The 21,248-nt window shown below is 38.5% G+C and overlaps 1 protein-coding gene across 1 annotated transcript; it reads left to right on the top strand.

The window, feature by feature from the left end:
• Nucleotides 1-17,121: 17,121 nt before the first annotated feature.
• LOC113913664 (olfactory receptor 52E1-like) lies at nt 17,122-18,078 on the top strand. The gene is given in 1 exon segment (XM_027577911.1): nt 17,122-18,078. A coding segment is annotated over 1 exon segment (951 nt). The 5' UTR covers nt 17,122-17,127.
• The last annotated feature ends 3,170 nt before the right edge of the window (nt 18,079-21,248 follow it).

Genomic DNA, 21,248 nt, shown 5'->3' with positions numbered 1-21,248 from the left:
ATCTCAATAAATATTTGTTGGATAAATATAAATGACCATTCTTAACTAGAGGCTAAAGGAATGAAGGACTGAAACGGAATATGTGAGGATAACTGCTACCCACGGGTGACTGCCTTATGCTGGCACTGATCCCATACTACAAACCTCCGCGGGCTATCTCATCTGTATGCCTGAGGGAATCCTGGAGAGTCACTGTCAGTTACAAGTGGAAAAACATGAGGACTAAAAGGAAACATTTAAGTAAGAGAGATATATTTTAATATAACGGGTGCCTGGCTACCACTTTGTGCTGGCATGAAAGCAATATTATTGAAGGTAACTTGTTGACATTATTTAAAGAAGCTGTAAATATTGAAAGTGTTAAAAGGTACAATGCAAATAAACATAAATTTAACACATAGGATTTGCTTTTATACTAATTCCTGATCCCTAGGGAACTGATGCTAGCCCATAAAGTGGTACATAGGTCAATTGTTTATTATGCTGCCTTGTTCTTTTCTTGCCCTCTCCTGTTCTCACATATGTTGCCAGAGTCTTGTAGATTTCTTTTGTATATAATCAGTGTCAACGTTTGAAATGTTGCCTCTCTTTTCTACACATGCTTGTTCCCTCACTCTTGCTTTTATCTTTTCTCCATTCCTCTTTTTCTTTTTTTAAAAGGGTCTTATTTATTTCTTTGAGAGAGAGTGTGTGAGCAGGGGTAGGAGCAGAGGGGAGGGGAGGAAGAATCTCAAGCAGCGCAGAGCCCCACACAGGGCTCAATCCCAGGACCCTGAAATCATGATCTGAGCCGAACCGAACCAAGAGACAGATGCTCAACAACTGAGCCACCCTGGCGCCCATGCCTTCCTCTTTCTCTTGAACATATTGTTTTGTGTGTGTGTATGTCCTCATCTATCTCCTGTACCCTTTCCTTACCTCCACCTCACAATCCATAATGCCTGTTGTGTTTCTGAACTGCTACTTCTGTGACCACTTTTGTTGAGCTCTTGAGTTCTTTTTTCTCTGGGTTTAATTCCATCTTTTTATATTGAATTCCTTGCTTAGTTTAACTTCTGTCACTATGACACCTATTAGCAATTTAATGATAAATGTATCCACAGAAAAATATAGTTTTGAAGTAAATGCATGTGGAATCATACGCTAAATAGTGGAGAAGACAGAGGAAGTTCTAAATGCAATTAGCACACAAAAATAAAATAAAAACCTTATAAGCAATTGACTGAGTGGTCAGCACATTCACGTTTGGAAGGTACTCACCACCAGTACCACTTAGGTCATGTGTGTGCCCAGGTCGGCTGCCAGATTTGTCTTTCTATAATGTCAGTCATTCTGTTTCTCTTGAGAAAATCTGAATAACCCCCACTTCCCCAAGTCAAATACCCTGACTGGAAAGCAAAGCCCTGTCTGTCTTCTCCCCTATTAGGTATATACACTTCCACCCTTTTGGACTGCCCTACACCCCCACTCCAGCCCTCTGTTGCTGTGGGTGGGTTGGTTAGCCCCAAACACACACATCATAATGCACCCTGCTTCCGAGTTACTGCTGCAGAAGATGATCTGAAGGGAAAGAGTGCCGTGATCTGTGCAAAGCAGTCATTTCTTTAAAGGATACATATTTTCATATAATAGTATAACATTTTTTTTTTTTACATAGAGGAACCTAGGGCAGAACTTGACGTTTTCAATATTACAAAACTTGAGCAACACTTGTTTTTCTCCTGCTTGGAATACTAGTCCTTGTTTTGTTGCTGTTTGTTTTAACCCTGCCTACCTTGTGAACACAAATTAATCCAAACTTCAGGGCAAGGGCTAACTCAGTAATGAGAGAAATGGTAACTCAGAGCATGGTGTGCTCTTGCTGATAAGATTTCTGTTTCTCCTCCTTCCTCTAGCTTACGGTATCCCATATAATCATATTTCATTTCCCATGACATCCAATGAATGAATGAAAAATCATATCCTCAACTTGGAGGCCATATCTATGTTAAAATGAAGTGATTAAATGGAATTTGTACAAAACCTAGCCATATGTAATTTATTAAAATCTGTGAACTCATAGATAAAGCAGTTTGCCCTTCCCAGTATGGGATGGCATGATCCAATCAGTTTAGGGCCTGAATAGAGCAAAAGCGGGGGGAGAGAAGAATTCAGTCCTTCCTGCCTGATTGCTTGACTTAGAACATCAATCCATCTTTTCCTCTCTTAGCACCCTGGTGCTCAGGTCTTCAGACTCAGAGCGCAGAATTACACCACTAACTTTCTAGGACCTCCAGTTTCTAAGTGGCAGACTGTGGGACTTCTCAACCTCCACATATAATATTTAGTGTCCAAGACATATCCTATTGCTTCTGTTTCTCTGGAGAACTCTAACTAATACAGTGGTATTGCCAAGGTCTTAAGTATATCCTGAGATTTAAGCTGGTATTAAACAGTAAAATACTAACAGTTCATCAAGGACACAATTTGTCCCTCTTAATGTTCTTGATTGATGATATCTAATTGGAACATTAGGGTTTTCAGGTACTTACCGAGGTGTGGGCCATTAGGTCTACACTTCAGGCTCAGATATATGAACAAGAATGAAGCCACTCCAATCCCAGCCTCAGGTACACAGGATTATCATGACTTCCTGATATTAGTCCTTCCTCCATGATGTTTTGTTAGTGGCCTTTTGGGATGATAATGCTACCCGCAGAGGGAATGAAAAGCCCCACTGGATACTTTAATGAATCCTTAACTGGATTCTAGGAGAGTCAGGTGAATTCCCCTAATGCAAATGATTTAGCCAAAAAGAGAATATGAGAGTGTCCCAGTCCCATTATGTAGAATTAATTACTCCCTTGCCTGCAGTTTCAGAACATTCTGTTCCTGGCTTTTTCCCAGCAGTTGTCACTTTGTATTATTTGTGATTATGTTAGTGATACTACAGTTGGGTTATTGGGTTTTTTAATTCTTTTTTTTAAGATTTTATTTATTTATTTGAGAAAGAGAGCATGAGTGGGGGGAGGGGCACAGGGAGAGGAAGAAGCAGACTCCCCATTGAGCAGGGAGCCCCACGTGGGGCTAGATCCTGAGACTCCAGGATCATGACCTGAGCTGAAGACAGAAGACAGACACTCAACCAACTGAGCCACCCAGTTGCCCCTGGGTGTTTTAATTCTTACAGGAACAAATTATTACTTTTAAAAGATAAGAGAATAGTATTTACTTTTAAAATGCTGCCTGATATTGAAAATAAATAATACTGGCATGTTTAATACAAAGGTGAATGTTGACCTCTCTCTTCTCCCCACACCCATAATCAAGGATAATCTCCACTGACCATTTGAAATGATTGAGTCCATGAATCTCTCCCTCAACATACACACACACTCACCACATACACCACACACACACATTTTGTTTGAATTTTTTTTTTAGAATTGAAATAATTCTACATGCACTGTTACTCAACTATCTCTTTCAATAAATCATATATAAGAAATATATCACTACATATGCAACCACATTATTCCCTTCGGTTCCATGACATATACCCCGCTAACAGATTTTGCTTTTAATTTAAATAGTCCCCTATACTGAGGCTTAGGTGATGCACCTAGTGATGACTTTGTGTAGAAAAGGAAGTACCGGGGCACCTGGGTGGCTCAGATGGTTAAGCGTCTGCCTTCGGCTCAGGTCATGATCCCAGGGTCCTGGGATCAAGTCCCGCATCGGGCTCCCTGCTCCTTGGGAGCCTGCTTCTCCCTCTGCCTCTCTCTCTCTCTCTCTGTCTCTGTCTCTCATGAATAAATAAATAAAATCTTAAAAAAAAAAAAGAAAAGGAAGTACCATGAGGCTGGAACATATACAGAATCATTGGCAGTGGTGAATTAGGGCTAGTCAGGAGAATGACAGGAAAAGACTGAAAGACCAGTCAGGAGGTCTGGAGAAGCAGAATGATATGGGCATATGTTGTGAAGATCTTTGTACCACATGTTACTGCTACCAGAGACTATCCACCATGGAAGATGCTGCCAAGCTGAAGGAAGAGCATAATCAGTTATCAATCATCCTGTTTTCAGCCACCATGGTGCTTGCACAAGGGCACATGAACTTGGAGGCCATAGAGGGTGTGATATAGCTGCCCAAGGGTTGAACACTTTGGAATCCCACATAATTAAGACTGATCTAACTACTGCCACCGCTGAATGTCAGACCTTCTAGCAACAGAGACTAATGTCGAGAATTCCATATGGTACCATTCCTTATGGTTACCAACTAACCACTTCATGACAAATTGACTACATTTGTTATTTTAATCCTGCCACAGGGGGCAGCTTGATCTCACAGAATTAGACATGCATTCTAGGTATGGGATTGTCTTTCTGTCCTCAGAGCCTCAGCAGCACTACTCTCTGGAAGCTTATGGAGTGTTTTATCCACTGCACAGGATTTCACTAAACATTGTATCAGATCAGGGGACACAGGTTATAACCAAAGAAGTGAGAGAGTGGGCTCATGACTATTCAAACCATTGGTTATATCATATGCTGCAAGTTATCTGCTTAACAGAGCATTCACACAGCTTGCAAAAGGCATGTCTGAAGTGTCAGCTCAAGCAGTATTCTATGGGATGGCATCCTTTTGGAGTCAATGTACACACTGAATCAAAGACCTTCATATGTGCTGGGACCACAATGGAAAGAATGCATGGGTCATGGGAGATATTGTGCCTTCTGTCCTAACAATGACTCTGTGCTTATAGGTCCTCGGGGTGTAAAGAGTGTGTACTTTTTCCAGCAAGATTTACATTTAAGGGGCGCCTGGGTGGCTCAGTTGGTTAAGCGTCTGCTCTCGGATCAGGTCATGATCACAAGGTCCTGGGATGGAGCCCCAAGTTAGGCTCCCTGCTCAGCAGGGAACCTGCTTCCCCCTCTTCCTCTGCCCCTCCCCCTGCTTGTGTTCTCTCCCTCTCTCTCTCTCTCTTTCTCTCTAATAAATAAATAAATAAATCTTAAAAAAAGAGATTTACATTTAATTATAAGCTATGAGTGCCATCTGGGGACTTTGGGCTCTTGGGCACAAGAACCAGGAGGCAAGAAGAAGGCATACCATAATAGCAGGTATAATTAACCCTAATCCTCAGGAAAAGTTAGGGCTGCAGTTACACAAATAAAAATGCCAGTTCATTGAGGTCTATCTGAAGATCGCTATTAATAGACAATACTCACTCCAGAGCTCTCTCCAGTGTTGGACACAGGTTTTCAGGGCTATATTGCAATTCTATCTCTCTCTGTCCAACCCTACTGCCTTTCCTTTCCTTTCACTAGCATTAAAGCTCTCATAAATACGTTATGCCCCAAACGCTGTCTCAGGGTCTATTTGTAGAGAATGCATATTGCCAAATCTGTTTCCTAACTGTTGTACTATTTTATACACTCAGCAATGTATGAAACTTCAGAAAATCACATCCACATCCTTGCTTATTGTTTCAGCCTCTTTAATTTTAGCCTGCCTGAGTAGCCTTATATATTTCTTTGTGATTTTAATTTGCATTCTTCTAATTTGAAAGACATTTTTGTATGTTTATTGGCTATTCATAGATCTTTGGTGAAATGGCTGTTCAAGTTTGTCCATTTTATATAAGGATGTTTGTCTTTTAATTTTTAAGTTGTAGGAAAACTTCATTCTACAAAAATCATTTGTCATGTGTTTTACAGTTATTTTCTCCCAGCTCTTGCTTTGTTCATTTTTTTAAAAAGATTTATTTATTTATTTGAGAGAGAGAGAGATCGAGCATAACAGGAGGGGGAGAGAGAAGAGGGAGAATATCAAGCAAACTCGATGCTGAGCACGGAGCCCGACTCGGGGCTTGGTCCCAGGACCCTGAGTTCATGACCTGAGCTGGAATTAAGAGTCTGTCACTCAACCGATTGCACCACCCAGGTATTCCTGGCTTATCTATTTTCCAACACTATGTTTGATGCACAGAATATTTTAATTTCATTAAGTCTAACTTAACAATTGCTTCTTAGACAATGGTTAAGATTGTAGTCAAATGCAGGCTAAAAGTAAATGCTCTAAGACTTTACTTTGAATCTACACACACACACACACACACACACACACACACACACACAACCACACACAATTAAAGGTAATTTTATAATTATAAGAGACAGTTTAAATGTATATTTTATCTCCTTTCTTCACTTAGCTGCCTTAAAAAGCAGTTTTATAAATGGTATGTATGCAATATAATGCTGGACCTATAACATGTAGAAATATAATGTATGTACAATATATTTAACAATACGGCACAGAGGAGGTAGGCAGGTGCGATGCTATATTCTTAGAAAAGTCTACAGATGGTAAACTAATAATTAAAACAATATATTTTGGGGTTGTGACATTAATAGATGTATTATACATGTAGCAATACCACCAATAAAGGAAAAGAGCTATATAGGAGTAACAATTTAAATGTTCCTATATATCACTGAAATTAACCTAGTATACATCAGAAACTGATTTTGCTAAGATGATTGTGGTAAGCTGTATTATAGTCACTAAGGAAAACCATCAAACATATCTGTGAAAAAGTCAGTAAAGAAATTAAAATGCTACATAAGACAATATTAATTTAAAACAAAAGAAAGTTGCAAAGAAAGAACTGAGAAATTTAAAAATAAAACGAGATATAAAAAACAAAAAATCAAACGGCAGATGTAAATCCAACTTATCATCAATATTACCATTGAGGGTAATGGACTGAACAATCCAATCAAAAAGCAGAGTTTGTCAGACTAGATAATAAAACATGGCCCAACTATCGTGCTTTCTGCAGGTGACATATACAAACGGACTGAAAGTAAAAGAATGGAAAACAAAAATAGAAAACAAAAAGCAACTATGAAAAAACCGGCTATACTACCTCAGAAAAAAAATAGACTTTGAAACCAAAACCAACAGGGTGCCAGGGTGGCTCAGTCAGTTAAGTGTGTGCCTTCGGCTCAGGTCATGATCCCAGGGTCCTGGGATCGAGCCCCGCATTGGGCTCCCTGCTCAGCAGGAAGCCTGCTTCTCCCTCTCCCACCTCCTGCTTGTGTTGCCTCTCTCTCTGTGTCTCTCTCTGTCAAATAAATAAATAAAAATCTTAAAAAAAAAAAGAAACCAAACCTAAAAGGATACTATACATTAAGAGGCCCATTTTATAATGATAAAAGGGATCAATCTATCAGGAAATTACGCCAATGATAGGCATAAGCTCACATAATAACAGAGCAGCAGAATGTATGAAGCAAAAACTGACAGTAATGAAGGGAGGAATAAACAGTTCAAAAATAAAAGCTAAAGACTTTAATACCTCAATTTCTCACTATCAATAGTGGATAGAACAACTGGACAGAAGATCAACAAGGAGATGGGAAACTTAAATAATACTATGAACCACTCCACTCAACAATAGGATATACATTTTTCTCAAGTGCTCATGGAACATTCTCCAGTATAGTCTATATGCTAGATCACAAATAAACATATATATTTATATTATATATGTTTATATTATATATAAATTTATATATATATTTAAAATAATAGAAATAACATAAACAGTGTCTCTGACCCCACAAAAATATGTATAAGAATATACATATTGGCATTATTCATAATAGACAGAAGGTGGCAACAAACCAAATGTTCATCAATCGTCTGAATGAGAAACAAAATATAGGCTACACATTCTAGTGAGTTTGAGGATTGATCTGGGGAGTGACTAAGGAAAAGGCTTGGCCTGAGATGGCAGTAGCACAGTGAGGTAGGAGAAGTGGGGGAAGTCCCACACAGTAGGAGACCTTCCACCAGTGGTGGTAAGGGCCACCACCCCGAGGGGAAAAGGGCGAAGGAACTCCAGAGATAGAGGGCTATTGGAGAGAGGGCATGTTTCTTGACAATATCTTTCAGAAGCATGGAAGGTAGTGTCTGAGTCAGAGAGCCCTGAAGGGGAGCAGTGGTTTGGAGTCTTTTTTATAGCCCTAGAGTTTGTCTTATCTATAGCTAGCAGAAGTTGAATATAGTTTTGTGAAATATGCAAATTGGGGAGTCTCTGTACGGTTATAGTTGTATTTGGGATTTACTTAAAGTATTTGGATGTGTAAGTATTTCAATCTGATGCTAGTGGGCTTGAGCTCAAAGTCCTACCTGCAGTGAAGAAATAAACAATATACAGGTCAACACACAGCCACTATCCTGAACCTATTTATATAACACCATAAAACGAAGTATCATTCTGCCATAAAAATGACTAAAGTACTGATATATGCTACATCACTATGCTAAGTGAAAGAAATCAGCCACAAAATACCATATATTGTATTATTACATTTATAGGACAGTGAAGAATAGGGAAATCTATTGAGCCAGAAAGTAGATTAGTGGTTCCTCCATGCTTAGGTGGAGGGTATGGGATGGAAGTGATAGCTAGAGAGTATGAAATTATTTTTGAGATGATAAAAAATGACTGCTTTGATGATTGCACATATCTGTAAATATATATCTATTTTTATTTAAATTCAGTTTTAACATATAGTGGATTATTAATTTCAGAGGGAGAGTTCAGTGATTCATCAGTTGTATGTAACACCCAGTGCTCATTACATCACATGCCCTCCTTAATGTCCATAACCCAGTTACTCCATTCCCCACTTCCCTCCCCTCCATGAACCCTCAGTTTCTTTCCTATGATTAAGAGTCTCGTCTGGGGGCGCCTGGGTGGCTCAGTCGTTAAGCGTCTGCCTTCAGCCCAGGTCATGATCCCAGGGTCCTGGGATCGAGCCCCTCATCGGACTCCCTGCTCTCCCTGGAGGCAGGAGAAGCAGGAAGCCTGCTTCTCCCTCTCCCACTCCCCCTGCTTGTGTTCCTGCTCTCGCTGTGTCTCTGTCAAATAAATAAACAAAATCTTAAAAAAGAGTCTCTTCTGGTTTGTCTCCCTCTCTGATTTCATTTTATTTTTTCCTCCCTTCCCTTATGATCCTCCATTTTGTTTCTTAAATTCCACATATGAGTGAGATCATATAATTGTCTTAACTTATTTCACTTAGCATAATACCCTCTAGTTCCATCATTGTCATTGCAAATAGCAAAATTTCATTTTTGTGATGGCTGAGTAGTATTCCATTGTGTGTGTGTGTGTGTATGTGTGTGTATATATATATATATATATATATATATATATATATATATATATATATCACATCTTCTTTATTCATTTACCTGTCAATGGATATCTGGGATCATTCCATAGTTTGTCTACTGTGGACATTGTTACTATAAACATTGGGGTGCAGGTGTCCCTTTGAATGAATACATTTATATCTTTGGGGTAAATATCCAGTAGTGCAATTGCTGGATTGAAGAATAGCTCTATTTTCAAATTTTTGAGGAACCTCCATAGTCTTTTCCAGAGTGGCTGTACCAGCTTGCATTCCCACCAACAATGTAGGAGGGTCTCCCTTTCTCTGCATCCTCACCAACATCTGAAGTTTCCTGACTTGTTCATTTTAGCCATTCTGACTGGTGTGAGGTGGTGTCTCATTGTGGTTTTGATTTCTATTTCCCTGATGCCTAGTGATGTTGAACATTTTCTCATGTGTCTATTGACCATCTGTACATCTTCTTGGGAGAAATGTCTGTTCATGTCTTCTATCCATTTCTTGATTGGATTATTCTTTGGGTGTTGAGTTTGATATATTTATAGATTTTGGATACTAGCCCTTTATCTGATATGTCATTTGCAAATATCTTTTCCCATTCTGTCAGTTGTCTATTGATTTTGTTGACAATTTCCTTTGCATGCAAAAGCTTTTTATCTTTTTTAAAGATTTTATTTATTTATTTGTCAGAGAGAGAGAGCTTGCGCAAGCAGGGGGAGCAGCAGACAGAGGGAGAAGCAGGCTCCCCGCTGAGCTAGGAGCCCAATGCGGGACTCGATCCTAGGACCCTGGGATCATGACCTGATGATGCTTAGATGATTATCTCAAGCATCCCAAAAGGTTTTTATCCTGATGAAGTCCCAATAGTTCATTTTTGCCTTTATTTCCCTTGCCTCTGGAGACATACCTAGCCGGAAGTTGCTGCAGCCCAAGTCAAAGAGGTTGATGCCTGTGTTCTCTTCCAGGATTTCGAAGGATTCCTGTCTCACATTTAGGTCTTTCACCCATTTTGAGTTTATTTTTGTGTATGGTGTAAGAAAATGGTCCAGTTTCATTCTTCTGCAACAGGCTGTCCAATTTTCCCAACACCATTTGTTGAAGAGACTTTTTTCCATTCAATACTATTTCCTGCTCTGTCAAAGACTAGTTGACCATAGAGTTGAGGGTCCATTTCTGGTTTCTCTATTCTGTTCCCTTGATCTATGTGTCTGTTTTTGTGCCAGTACCATACCGTCTTCATGATTACAGCTTTGTAATAGAGCTTGAAGTCAGGCATTGTGATGCCGCCAGCTTTAGTTTTCTTTTTCAACATTCTTTTGGCTACTAGGGGTCTTTTGTTTTTCCATACAACTTTTAAGATTATTTGTTCCAGTTCTGTGAAAAAAGTTGATGGTATTTTCATGCGGATTTCATTGAATGTGTGGATTGCTCTGGGAAGCATTTTAACAATATTTTTCTTCCAATCCATGCACATGGAACGTTTTTCCATTTCTTTGTGTCTTCCTCAATTTCTTTCATGAGTGTTCTATAGTTTTCTGAGTACAGATCCTTTGCCTTTTTGATTCGGTTTATTCCTATGTATCTTATGGTTTTTGATGCAATTGTAAATGGGATTGATTCCATAATTTCTCTTTCTTCTGTCTAATTGTTAGTGTATAGAAATGCAACTGAGGGGCACCTGGGTGGCTCAGTCAGTTAAGCATCTGCCCTTGACTCAGGTCATGATCCCTGGGTACTGGGATCAAGCCCCACATCTGCCTCCCTGCTCATTGGGGAGCCTGCTTCTCCCTCTCCTTCTGCCATTCCCCCTGCTTGTGCTCTCTCTCTCTCAAATAAATAAATAAAATATTCAAAAAAAAAAAAGAAATGCAACTGATTTCTAGCAATTTTGGGGTGGACTCTTTTGGGTTTTCCAAATAAAGTATCATTTCACCTCACAAAGAGTGAGAGTTTGACCTCTTCTTTGCTGACTCGGATGCATTTTAGTTCTTTTTGTTGTCTGATTGCTGAAACTGGGACTTCTACTACTATGTTGAACAACCATGGTGAGAGTGGACATCCCTGTTGTGTTACTGACCTTAGGGAAAAAAACTCTAGTTTTTCCTCATTGAGAATGATATTCACTGTGGGCTTTTCATAGATAGCTTTTATGATATCAAGGTATGTTCCCTCTCTCCCTATACTTTGAAGAGTTTTAATCAAGAAAGGATGCTGTATTTGTCAAATGCTTTTTCTACATCTATTGAGAGAATCATATGGTTCTTTTCCTTTCTTTTATTTATGTAGTGTATCACATTGATTGATTGGCAGATGTTGAAGCACGCTTGCAGCCCAGGAATAAATCCACTTGGTTATGGTGACTAATCCTTTTAATGTTCTGTTGGATTCTATTGGCTAGTATTTTGGTGAGAATTTTTGCATCCATGTTCATCACAGATATTGGTCTGTAATTCTCCTTTTTGGTGGGGTCTTTGGTAATGCTGGCCTCATAGAAAGAGTTTGGAAGTTTTCCTTCCATTTCTATTTTTTGAAACAGCTTCAGAAGAATAGATATTAATTGTTTTTAAATGTTTGGTAGAATTCCCCTGGGAATCCACCTGGCCCTGGGTTCTTGTTTGTTGGGAGATTTGTGATGACTACTACTTCAATTTCCTTGCTGGTTATGGGTCTGTTCAGTCTTTCTATTTCTTCCTGGTTCAGTTTTAGTAGTTTATATGTTTCTAGGAATGCATCCATTTCTTCCAGATTGCTTAATTTGTTGGCATATTTTTGCCCATACTATACTCTTATAATTGTTTGTATTTCTTTGGTGTTGATTGTGATCTCTCTTCTTTCATTCATGATTTTGTTAATTTGGGTCCTTTCTCTTTTTGATAAGTCTGGCCAGGGTTTATCAATCTTATTAAATCTTTCAAAGAACCAGCTTCTAGTTTCATTTATCTGTTCTACTGTTCTTCTGGTTTCCATTTCATTGATTTCTGCTCTAATCTTTATTATTTCTCTTCTCCTGTTGGGTTTAGGCTTTATTTGATGTTCTTTCTCCAGATTCTTTAGATGTAAGCTCAGGTTGTGTATTTGAGGCCTTTCTTGTTTATTGAGAAAACTTGTATTGTTATATACTTCCCTCTTGGGACTGCCTTTACTGCATCCCAAAGATTTTGAACAGTCGTGTTTTCATTTTCATTTGTTTCCATGAATTTTTTTTAATTCTTCTTTAATTTCCTGGTCGACGCATTCATTCTTTAGTAAGATGCTCTTTAGCTTCCATGTATTTGAGTTCTTTCCAACTTTCTCCTTGTGATTGAGTTCCAGTTTCAAGGCACTGTGGTCTGAAAATATGCAGGGAATAATTCCAATCTTTTGGTACCGGTTGAGACCTGATTTGTGACCCAGGATGTGACCTATTCTGGAGAATGTTTCATGTGTACTAGAGAAGAATATGTATTCTCTTGACTTAGGATGGAATGTTCTGAATTTATCTGTGAAGTCCGTCTGCTCCAGTGTGTCATGTAAAGCCCTTGTTTCCTTGTTGATCTTCTGCTTAAATGATCTGTCCATTGCAGAAAGTGTGATGTTAAAGTCCCCTACTATTATTGTATTATTATCAATCTGTTTCTTTAATTTTGTTATTATTTGGCTTATATAATTTGGCTGCTCCCATGTTAAGGGCATAAATATTTACAATTGTTAGATTTTCTTGTGGGATTGACCCTTTAATTCTAATATAGTGTCATTCCTTATCTCTTATTACAGTCGTTGATTTAAAATCTAATTTGGCTTATAAGAGGATTGTCACCTGAGCTTTCTTTTGATGTCCATTGACATGATAAATGTTTTTCTACCCTCTCACTTTCAATATGGAGGTGTCTTTGGGTCTAAAATGAGTCTCTTGCAGACAGTATATCTCATCTATGTAATTCTTTATTCTGTTTCTTGTCTTCTTTTACTGACTGTCCTGTTTACTACTATACAGGCAGTGCCTAAAATGGTGCCTGACACGTAGTTGATCATCAGTGCATAGTTGTTTGAATTCATCAGTGAATGAATGATGAAACTGATGTATCCATCTGAATGTCCAAGATCAGTTCCCATTACTCATGGAAGGCCCTCTAGAATGGAAGCTTGAATACTCAGCTCTACCTCTCCCTGTGAACTTCTTTTGCCTTCTCTGTGTCTGTCTCTTCATCCATAAAACAGGATGATATCCTCATATGATGTTAGGACTATAGGACACTGAAACGCCTTTGACAAATGTCCTCATTTTACAGGTTTCAAAATTGAGATTTAGAGGATTAGGCAATTCCTATATGGCTTTAAATAAATAGTCGGTAGGGGAGTGATAAAATGACTAGCCTCTGACTTCCAGATTTTTATCTCTGCTTTCCACTACTGATGGGAAACCCCACTGGAATGATATGATAGGTTTCAGTATGATGCAAAACTGTATGCCTTCCTTCACTTCAGGATCAGGCGATTATGCTAAATATTGAGTCATGATGCAATTTTAGTGTACTTGTTTGCTTTTTAGCACTTCAATTATAATAAATATTGAGTCAATGTGGTAGTTGCACAGTACTAAGAAGATATACCCTGATTTAATGCAATCTTTAGCTTATATATATTTGGGGCGTGGACAAGCCACCCCCTCCCTTTGAGGAATTCAGAATTAATAGCCTAAAACCAATTCCAGGAACCCTGTTAGAAAAAAAGTGTTAAACAATTGTATAAGACCAAAATAATAATAATAATTATCCCCCTGGAAATACGCTAATCCTAGATTTGGGAGTCAGGGTCCAGAATCAGGACATGGTCTATCAGTGTCTGGTGTATTCTATTCCAATAGGAAAGGGTTCATCCAGATCTCAAAGCTTTCTAGCCCCCATTATCCCCAGGGAGTCCCAAGAGAGACAAAGTTCTCACTCTAGAGGCTGTGGTCACAGTATAAAAAATGTTCCCACCAAAGCAAAAGGAGCTCAGAAGGATGCTGGGGGAGAATGGCTAACTTATTTAGGAGTCCTTGTTGGTAAGCAATGCTTTTAGAAGTATGGATTCTTATCTGTGGCCAGCTGAGCACAAGGAAAAGAGTGGTGGATGATAGGATAGGGGGCAGTAGGAAAACGCTGACTGAAGGGAGAGGGTAAGGGAACTGACTGTAAGAATGTGTTGGCATAATCTCTCATGTGCACATGAGCAACTGCTGCTTTTATTTCTCATACATCCTTATACCATCTCTGTGTGCAGCTCTTATATCTTTTGACACCTCTGCCATTTTTTCTGTGCAGAGCTCTTCACTGACCTGGAGCCTATCTAATTACTGATCTATCAAGGTTCTTTATTTTCCTGTGTTCAGTCTCTTGCTTACTGTTACCTCTCCTTCAATCCCTTCTAATCTAATTTAAAGGTCGGATGATGTCTCCATCCTGAGTGCATTTTTGACACAGAGGGAGAACAATAATTGAACTTACCTTAAGCTATTCAGCAAATATCTCTCACCAATACAAACCACTTGCTCACCAAACCACTTGCTACTTTCTTCCAACTAAAGGTAGTACTAATCATTTTGGAATGGCTTGGTCTCTGAGTTCATAATGCTACTGTCTGAAAATGTCTAAGGATAGGTTTAATCAGATATACTCTATTATAAATGTTAGAAACCCTATAAAATATTTATATGCAAGTAAAGTGAGAATCAGGATTTAGTCTGCTGACCCCTAATGTAAGGATTATCTGAAGACCTGAGATAAATTGGAACCACTTCCATTATAGCTCTCTACTTTATCCTGTTCTTATCAGTAGGTTTTTACCAGGAATTGTAACTATACTTTTTGATGACCCATCTTGACTCATGCAAACCTTGCAAGAATTCTGCTATGTAGGCATTTTAGCCTCATTTCATAGGTGAAGAATCATAAACCCCCAAAAATGGAAATAATTTAACCAAATTCATGTGGCAGGAAGACTCTGGCTTCAATTTCTAGTGTCTGTATCAAACATTATGCCATTTCTCATATGCTAAACTCTAAATTACCTCAACCACAATCACAGAAAAAGAAATCTGATTATAGTATTCTACTTCATCTCCTTCCCAAATCACCTGGGTTTAAATGCCTTACCTTGCATATATAGTCAGCACTGTTCAAATTAGGGACTGTTTTCTATATACTTCTTATTTCTTTCTTGAAATCCTTCTTCTATTTTCTCTATCTAGTAATTTGCTTGACTTGAGTAATTATCTTAACTGTCTCCTTCCTATACCTGTGACCAAACTCTTCTTTCCAGGATTTCTTAAGCAATTTGCCCAAAACCCACACAGCAATGCATCCTTTCAACACACAGACTCACACACACAGACTCACACACACACACACACACACACACACACACACACACACACACACACACACACACACACACACACATGCTTCCATCCCCAGACACACTGTTCTAATACAGTTCATCTGGCTAATGTAGTTTGTAGCTTGTTCCTGCTTTGCACCAGACTTAGAAGTCTCACAGAATATTGAGCAGAGAAACAATGGAAAGGCCTAATTCCATCTATAAGGGCATGGAATACATTGAAGTTGAACTATAACAATAAAACATCTTACCTCAGCCCTCCATGTTCTTTCAAACTTCTCATGTCAATAAGGAGACAACCTCCTACTGGTATGAATTAGATCTACTTTCCTGCTGGTGGTAATTTTCTTAAAATTGGTAATTCTTATTTCTACTGAGTACTTTTAAGTGCCAGACATTCTCTCTGTGTGTGCATCTATCTATCTATCTATCTATCTATCTATCTATCTATCTATCTATCTATCTATATCATCTATCTATCTATCTATATCAAGAGTATATAAAAGAGGAAGCAAGAGCTCTTGATCACAATGTGCTTAGAGTTATTAAGGTATATATATTGTAATAAATTATATAGTCAGAGAAATGATGAATTTAGTTTCCAGGATTGGTGTATATAAATTAATTCACCTTACCTAACAATTTTGTGATATTTTATAAACCTGAACATTGTTTCTGTGTCCAAACGTAAATCTGTGTTTCTTTCTGGACAGACATCAACAGGAGGGCACTTAAAGGGCAAGGCGCTCTTTACTTATCACCAGAACAGAAATGAAGAGGAATATGTATGTTCCTTTCTAAGCAGACCCAGATTAAGAGGATTATCCTGAAATGAAGTTTGATGTGGCTTCACTAATAAAACCTCAAGGCAGATTTATTCTCTGATACTGGCAACAGCAAGAAAGGAGAGATCAGAAGATGACTATGGCATGAGAAATGTTTTTGGGACTTAACAGGGAGAAGCCTACATAGATACAAAATTATCTTAGAAAGTTCTGGTTTGTTGCACTTGCAGTTCCTATGGAGACTGCATTATATATGTTCAGCTCAGAATGTGGTACACAGAGAATCATAATGTCTGTCATTATGTTTATGTTTATGTTCCTATCTTGTATATAATGTATATAGTCATAAATCAAATAATTTTTCTATAAAATATTAAATGATTTTCAGGAAAATATTTTGTATACCTAAGTATCAAGGGAATAACTTGATCTTAACCATTATTTTATTAATTTAAATGGTTGATTTCCGTAACTGTTTCAACCACTAAAACTTTAAGTTCCATCAAAAAAGGAACCTTCTCTAGCTCAGATACTTGCCAATTTTTGTTGAATAAAAATATTCAATTTAAATGAATGGATATGATGAAGTACACTGAAATCAAGTGGCTTCATTTTGTCATTCAATTCTTCACATTTTCAGGTCTCTATGGTGCAGTGATACGGGTAGATACAATAAATGTTTCACTAATTCCTTCATTTTCTCTGTGCATTAAGCAAGGATGAGGCTTATTCAGTGAATGAGAGGTACTTGATCTATAATATATTTTACTGTAAAAATATCCCTGAAGATGGCCTCACTTAATACCACCCTATTTCATCCCTACTCTTTCTTCCTTCTGGGGATCCCTGGGCTGGAACGTATACATATCTGGATTGGTTTCCCTTTCTTTGCTGTGTACCTGACAGCTGTTCTTGGGAACATCAGCATCCTCTCCGTGATTGAGACTGAGAGCAGCCTCCAGCAGCCCATGTTCTACTTCCTGGCCATTCTGTCATCTATCGACCTGGGCCTGTCCACATCCACCATCCCCAAGATGCTTGGCATATTTTGGTTCAACCTTAGAGAAATCTCCTTTGAGGGTTGTCTCATCCAGATGTTCTTCATCCGCCTGTGCACTGGCATGGAGTCAGGGGTGCTCATGGCCATGGCCTATGATCGCTATGTGGCCATCTGTAACCCTCTTCGATACACACTGGTGTTGACAAACGAGGTGGTAGTCATCATTGCTTTGATAATCCTCCTGAGACCTTTGTCTTTTGCCAAAACCTTTGTTCTACTCATTCTACGGTTATCATTTTGTTGAAACCAAATTATTCCTCACACTTACTGTGAGCACATGGGCGTTGCCCGCCTGTCCTGTGTCAGCATCAGGGTCAACATCATCTATGGCTTATGTGCCATCTCTGTCCTGACATCGGACATCATAGCTATTGTCATTTCCTATGTCCAGATCCTTCGTGCTGTCTTTCAACTGCCTTCCCACGATGCCCGGCTCAAAGCACTCAGCACCTGTGGCTCTCACGTGTGTGTCATGTTGGCTTTCTACACCCCTGCGTTTTTTTCATTTATGACCCACAGGTTTGGCCAGAATATACCACGTTATATCCACATCCTTTTGGCTAATTTCTACATAGTCATTCCACCTGCTCTCAACCCTGTAATCTATGGCGTCAGAACTAAACAGATTAGAGAACAGGTGCTGAAAGTCTTTTCCAAGAAAAAAACATCACTCTTGTAAAGAATTAAATTAAAGAAGGAAGCAGCACCAATTCTCTTTGTTTAGAATGGAAAGAGAATATTTGGAAGTTATGCTGGCCCATCTCAGCAGAGGCCTGCCAGCCTCCTTCTCAAACCCAGAAATGGAAAGTGAGGATCAAATGCATGAATAAAAGGGTCTTATAATTTTCCATTGTTTGAAGATAATTCAATTTCCCCACTTGGAAGAAAACGAACACTTTGTTCTGCTTTCATTAGGACTGAACACATCACATTCCACAATCAATATCATTTTAAAGCAAAACCAATCCTCTAAAAAGAAAATAACACACAAATAGTTAAAAAACACATAAATTCCTTTATATCCTAATTCAAACAAAGATAGTGCATCACCCTTACTATGCTGGCTCCCAAAAAATTATAGATGCTGAAAAACTTCCCATATGCCTGGACTCCCTCTCAGAAAGAATGTTATTCTTGACTCTACCATGTTAATGTTGTTAGACATGAAATTGATCCTGTGAATATGATAATCATGTGAAAAAAGTAGAGATTTTATACCATGAACAGAATTGTACAAACTCGGCAATCTTGACAAATTCATAGTTTTTTTGTTTTAAAGCTGCATTGTTGCTTATTTGATGGATGAGTAGATATAAAGTCTGGCTTATTGATACTTCTTTTCAAACAGTTACTTTTCAAACAGTTCTGTCTCTGTGTCTTGTGACACTTCAAAGACAAGTTCCCCTCTTATGGAAAGCAGGAAGTCTTAGTGATGTTCCGCATCCAGTATTAGCCAAGCGCGTACACATGTACTCTAGTGCCATATGATACCACTCAGTGTTCTCTAGTTCTAGGTGGTATTATTGACATTATTTGTAGAAAGAATTCAGGGAAAATATGGTTGTAAATCCCGGCCAACAAAACTAAATTTTTAGCTATATTTTTATGGCAGGATTTCTCAGATCTTTCAATTCACAAATATTCATTTGAAATTTGAGAAGATATTGGCTTCAGATTGCTCCTTTGACCAACCTACGACACTAATATTCCATAGCATGCACTTTGGAAAATAAATCCTACTTATTTTTATTATAATAGAAAGATGATGTCATAAATTCTTAGAGGGAGTTTGTATTAATTAACATCACATCCTGAATTGGAAGCAGTCAGTTAGGCTGAATAATTGTAGGCCTTTTTCGTGCCTTTTCACAAGTGCCCCTGTTGTGACACTGAACTCATCCCCTATCTATCTATCTATTGTACTTATGAGATGGACTTTAATGATATGGCTTGATTTATATCTTGAATGATTTGGTTAGAGTTCAATCTGTTTATATGTGTTTTGGCTAATTTGTGGAGAATTGGTACTTAGCCTTTAAATGGCTAATTTCACCAATGCAGTCACCTGGGCCTGGAGTCTTCTGTGTTAGAAGGTTGCTAACTATAGATTCAACTTATTTCATAGGTAAAGGACTATTCAGGTCCTTGATTTCTTCACGCCTTTCCTTCGAATGTCCTCAGTGAATGCATCACGTTACTCTAACTTTATCTTGTGTTCAGGGTGTGGCTGATGAGTTAGGTTTTACTTGTTATCTATACCACTATCAGCATTAGATTTTCACTTTGTTGCTGTGCTACAAATAAGGCCACTCTCCATGGTCTCCACACTCCCTCAAGGGTAGAGAACTGTTTCTTGCTACTCCAACCCAGCTTGTCCAGTGGTAAGAGCCAGAGAACATTACAATACCAACTGGGTTGTTTCAGCCTGTCATAGGCAGGTACTATGTTCCTGAGTCTTGAAAGTGAAGGCTCCTCAGTGATTCTGCCCCTCCCCTAGCACTGTAGGACACTTCTAAGGAGCCTGCCTCATCCTGGGTTATGGAGTTTGTTTCTGCCTCTTTGGCTCAGCAGCAATGGGTCTCCACAAGTGCTCTTCCTCCAGGGTGAAGGCTTTTGTCCCTTAGGGGAGAGAACCTGGGTGAGGGGTCATTCCCATCTTACAGTGGCTGCTATTCCCCTCCACTGGGCCTGGTTCATGATGAAGGTCTAGTCCTGCACTGAGACTTTCTCAGGAGTACCTGGTTTAGGTCTAGGGAGGAAAACCTGAGTGGGTGGGATTCCCCTTTGCATCATATATACATGACTCCCAGACATTCTGTATTCTCATATAGGTTCATACTCATCTGTGAATAATTTGGTTTAAACGTTAGCAAATTCTTTATACTGGCTTGTACAGTATCTGACATATGACCCTATTAAGCACAGGATCATGTTCCATCTCTTTTTGTAGTTACCTATCTTTCCTTAAATTTTGGATTAGTTACTTGCACTATGATTTGAACTTTCTGACAGGTCCAAGAAAATTGTGTTTTTGATTATACAGCATATACTTTTATTTTCATAAGATTTTGAGTGACATTCTTTCCAACTTTTTATATTCTAAGTAAAAACTATAAATCTTAGTTGTAATTTCAAATCATGCTGCATTCTCTGAGTAGAAGGACATCCGTGTGTTTCTTCTCAGCATCCTACAACTGTGGTATGGAGTGTGGATCACTGAATTATAAATATACAGAATGATTGATGAAAAGTAAATGGGATTTCTTTTGTGAGATACACCACAGACATTTTGAATCTAATACTTTTAGAGAGGGCTTAAGCAATATGTATTTTTAAGAGGCTTCAAGCCTAAATTTTGAAAACCATCATTCTAGAAAATTGAAAATCGGATAATAATCAAATTGGTTGATTGCTAGAAGGAGAAAATGGGATAATCTTTAGGAAGTGAAATGATTGAATGCAGAATTGGCTAATTCAATACTGGACACAACTCTTAACCCCCTACAGACACACACACACACACACACACACACACACACACACACACACACACCCCACACACACACTCCACACATTACCTACCTAACTTGACCTAATCCACAGGTAACTTTGCCTACCCGTCCTATCTTCTGGAACTATTCTATACTCCCTAGCCTTGCCTGATTATGTACCTACTTTTTACTTCTATCATAGCACTTGTCACATTGATTATTCAGAGTGTAAATATCAATATATAATTAAATATAGAGTAGTGGTTGAGAATATAAACCTGGTGTCAAACTTCCTAGGTTCAAATTCTGTCTCCATTTTTAACCATCTGTGACTATGAGAAAGTCAATTAATTTCTCT

Source organism: Zalophus californianus, chromosome 11 (assembly GCF_009762305.2).
Source record: "Zalophus californianus isolate mZalCal1 chromosome 11, mZalCal1.pri.v2, whole genome shotgun sequence".
Taxonomy (NCBI): domain Eukaryota; kingdom Metazoa; phylum Chordata; class Mammalia; order Carnivora; family Otariidae; genus Zalophus; species Zalophus californianus.
The sequence above is the reverse complement of the archived record's forward strand: the minus strand, read 5'-3'. Positions and strand labels throughout refer to the sequence as shown.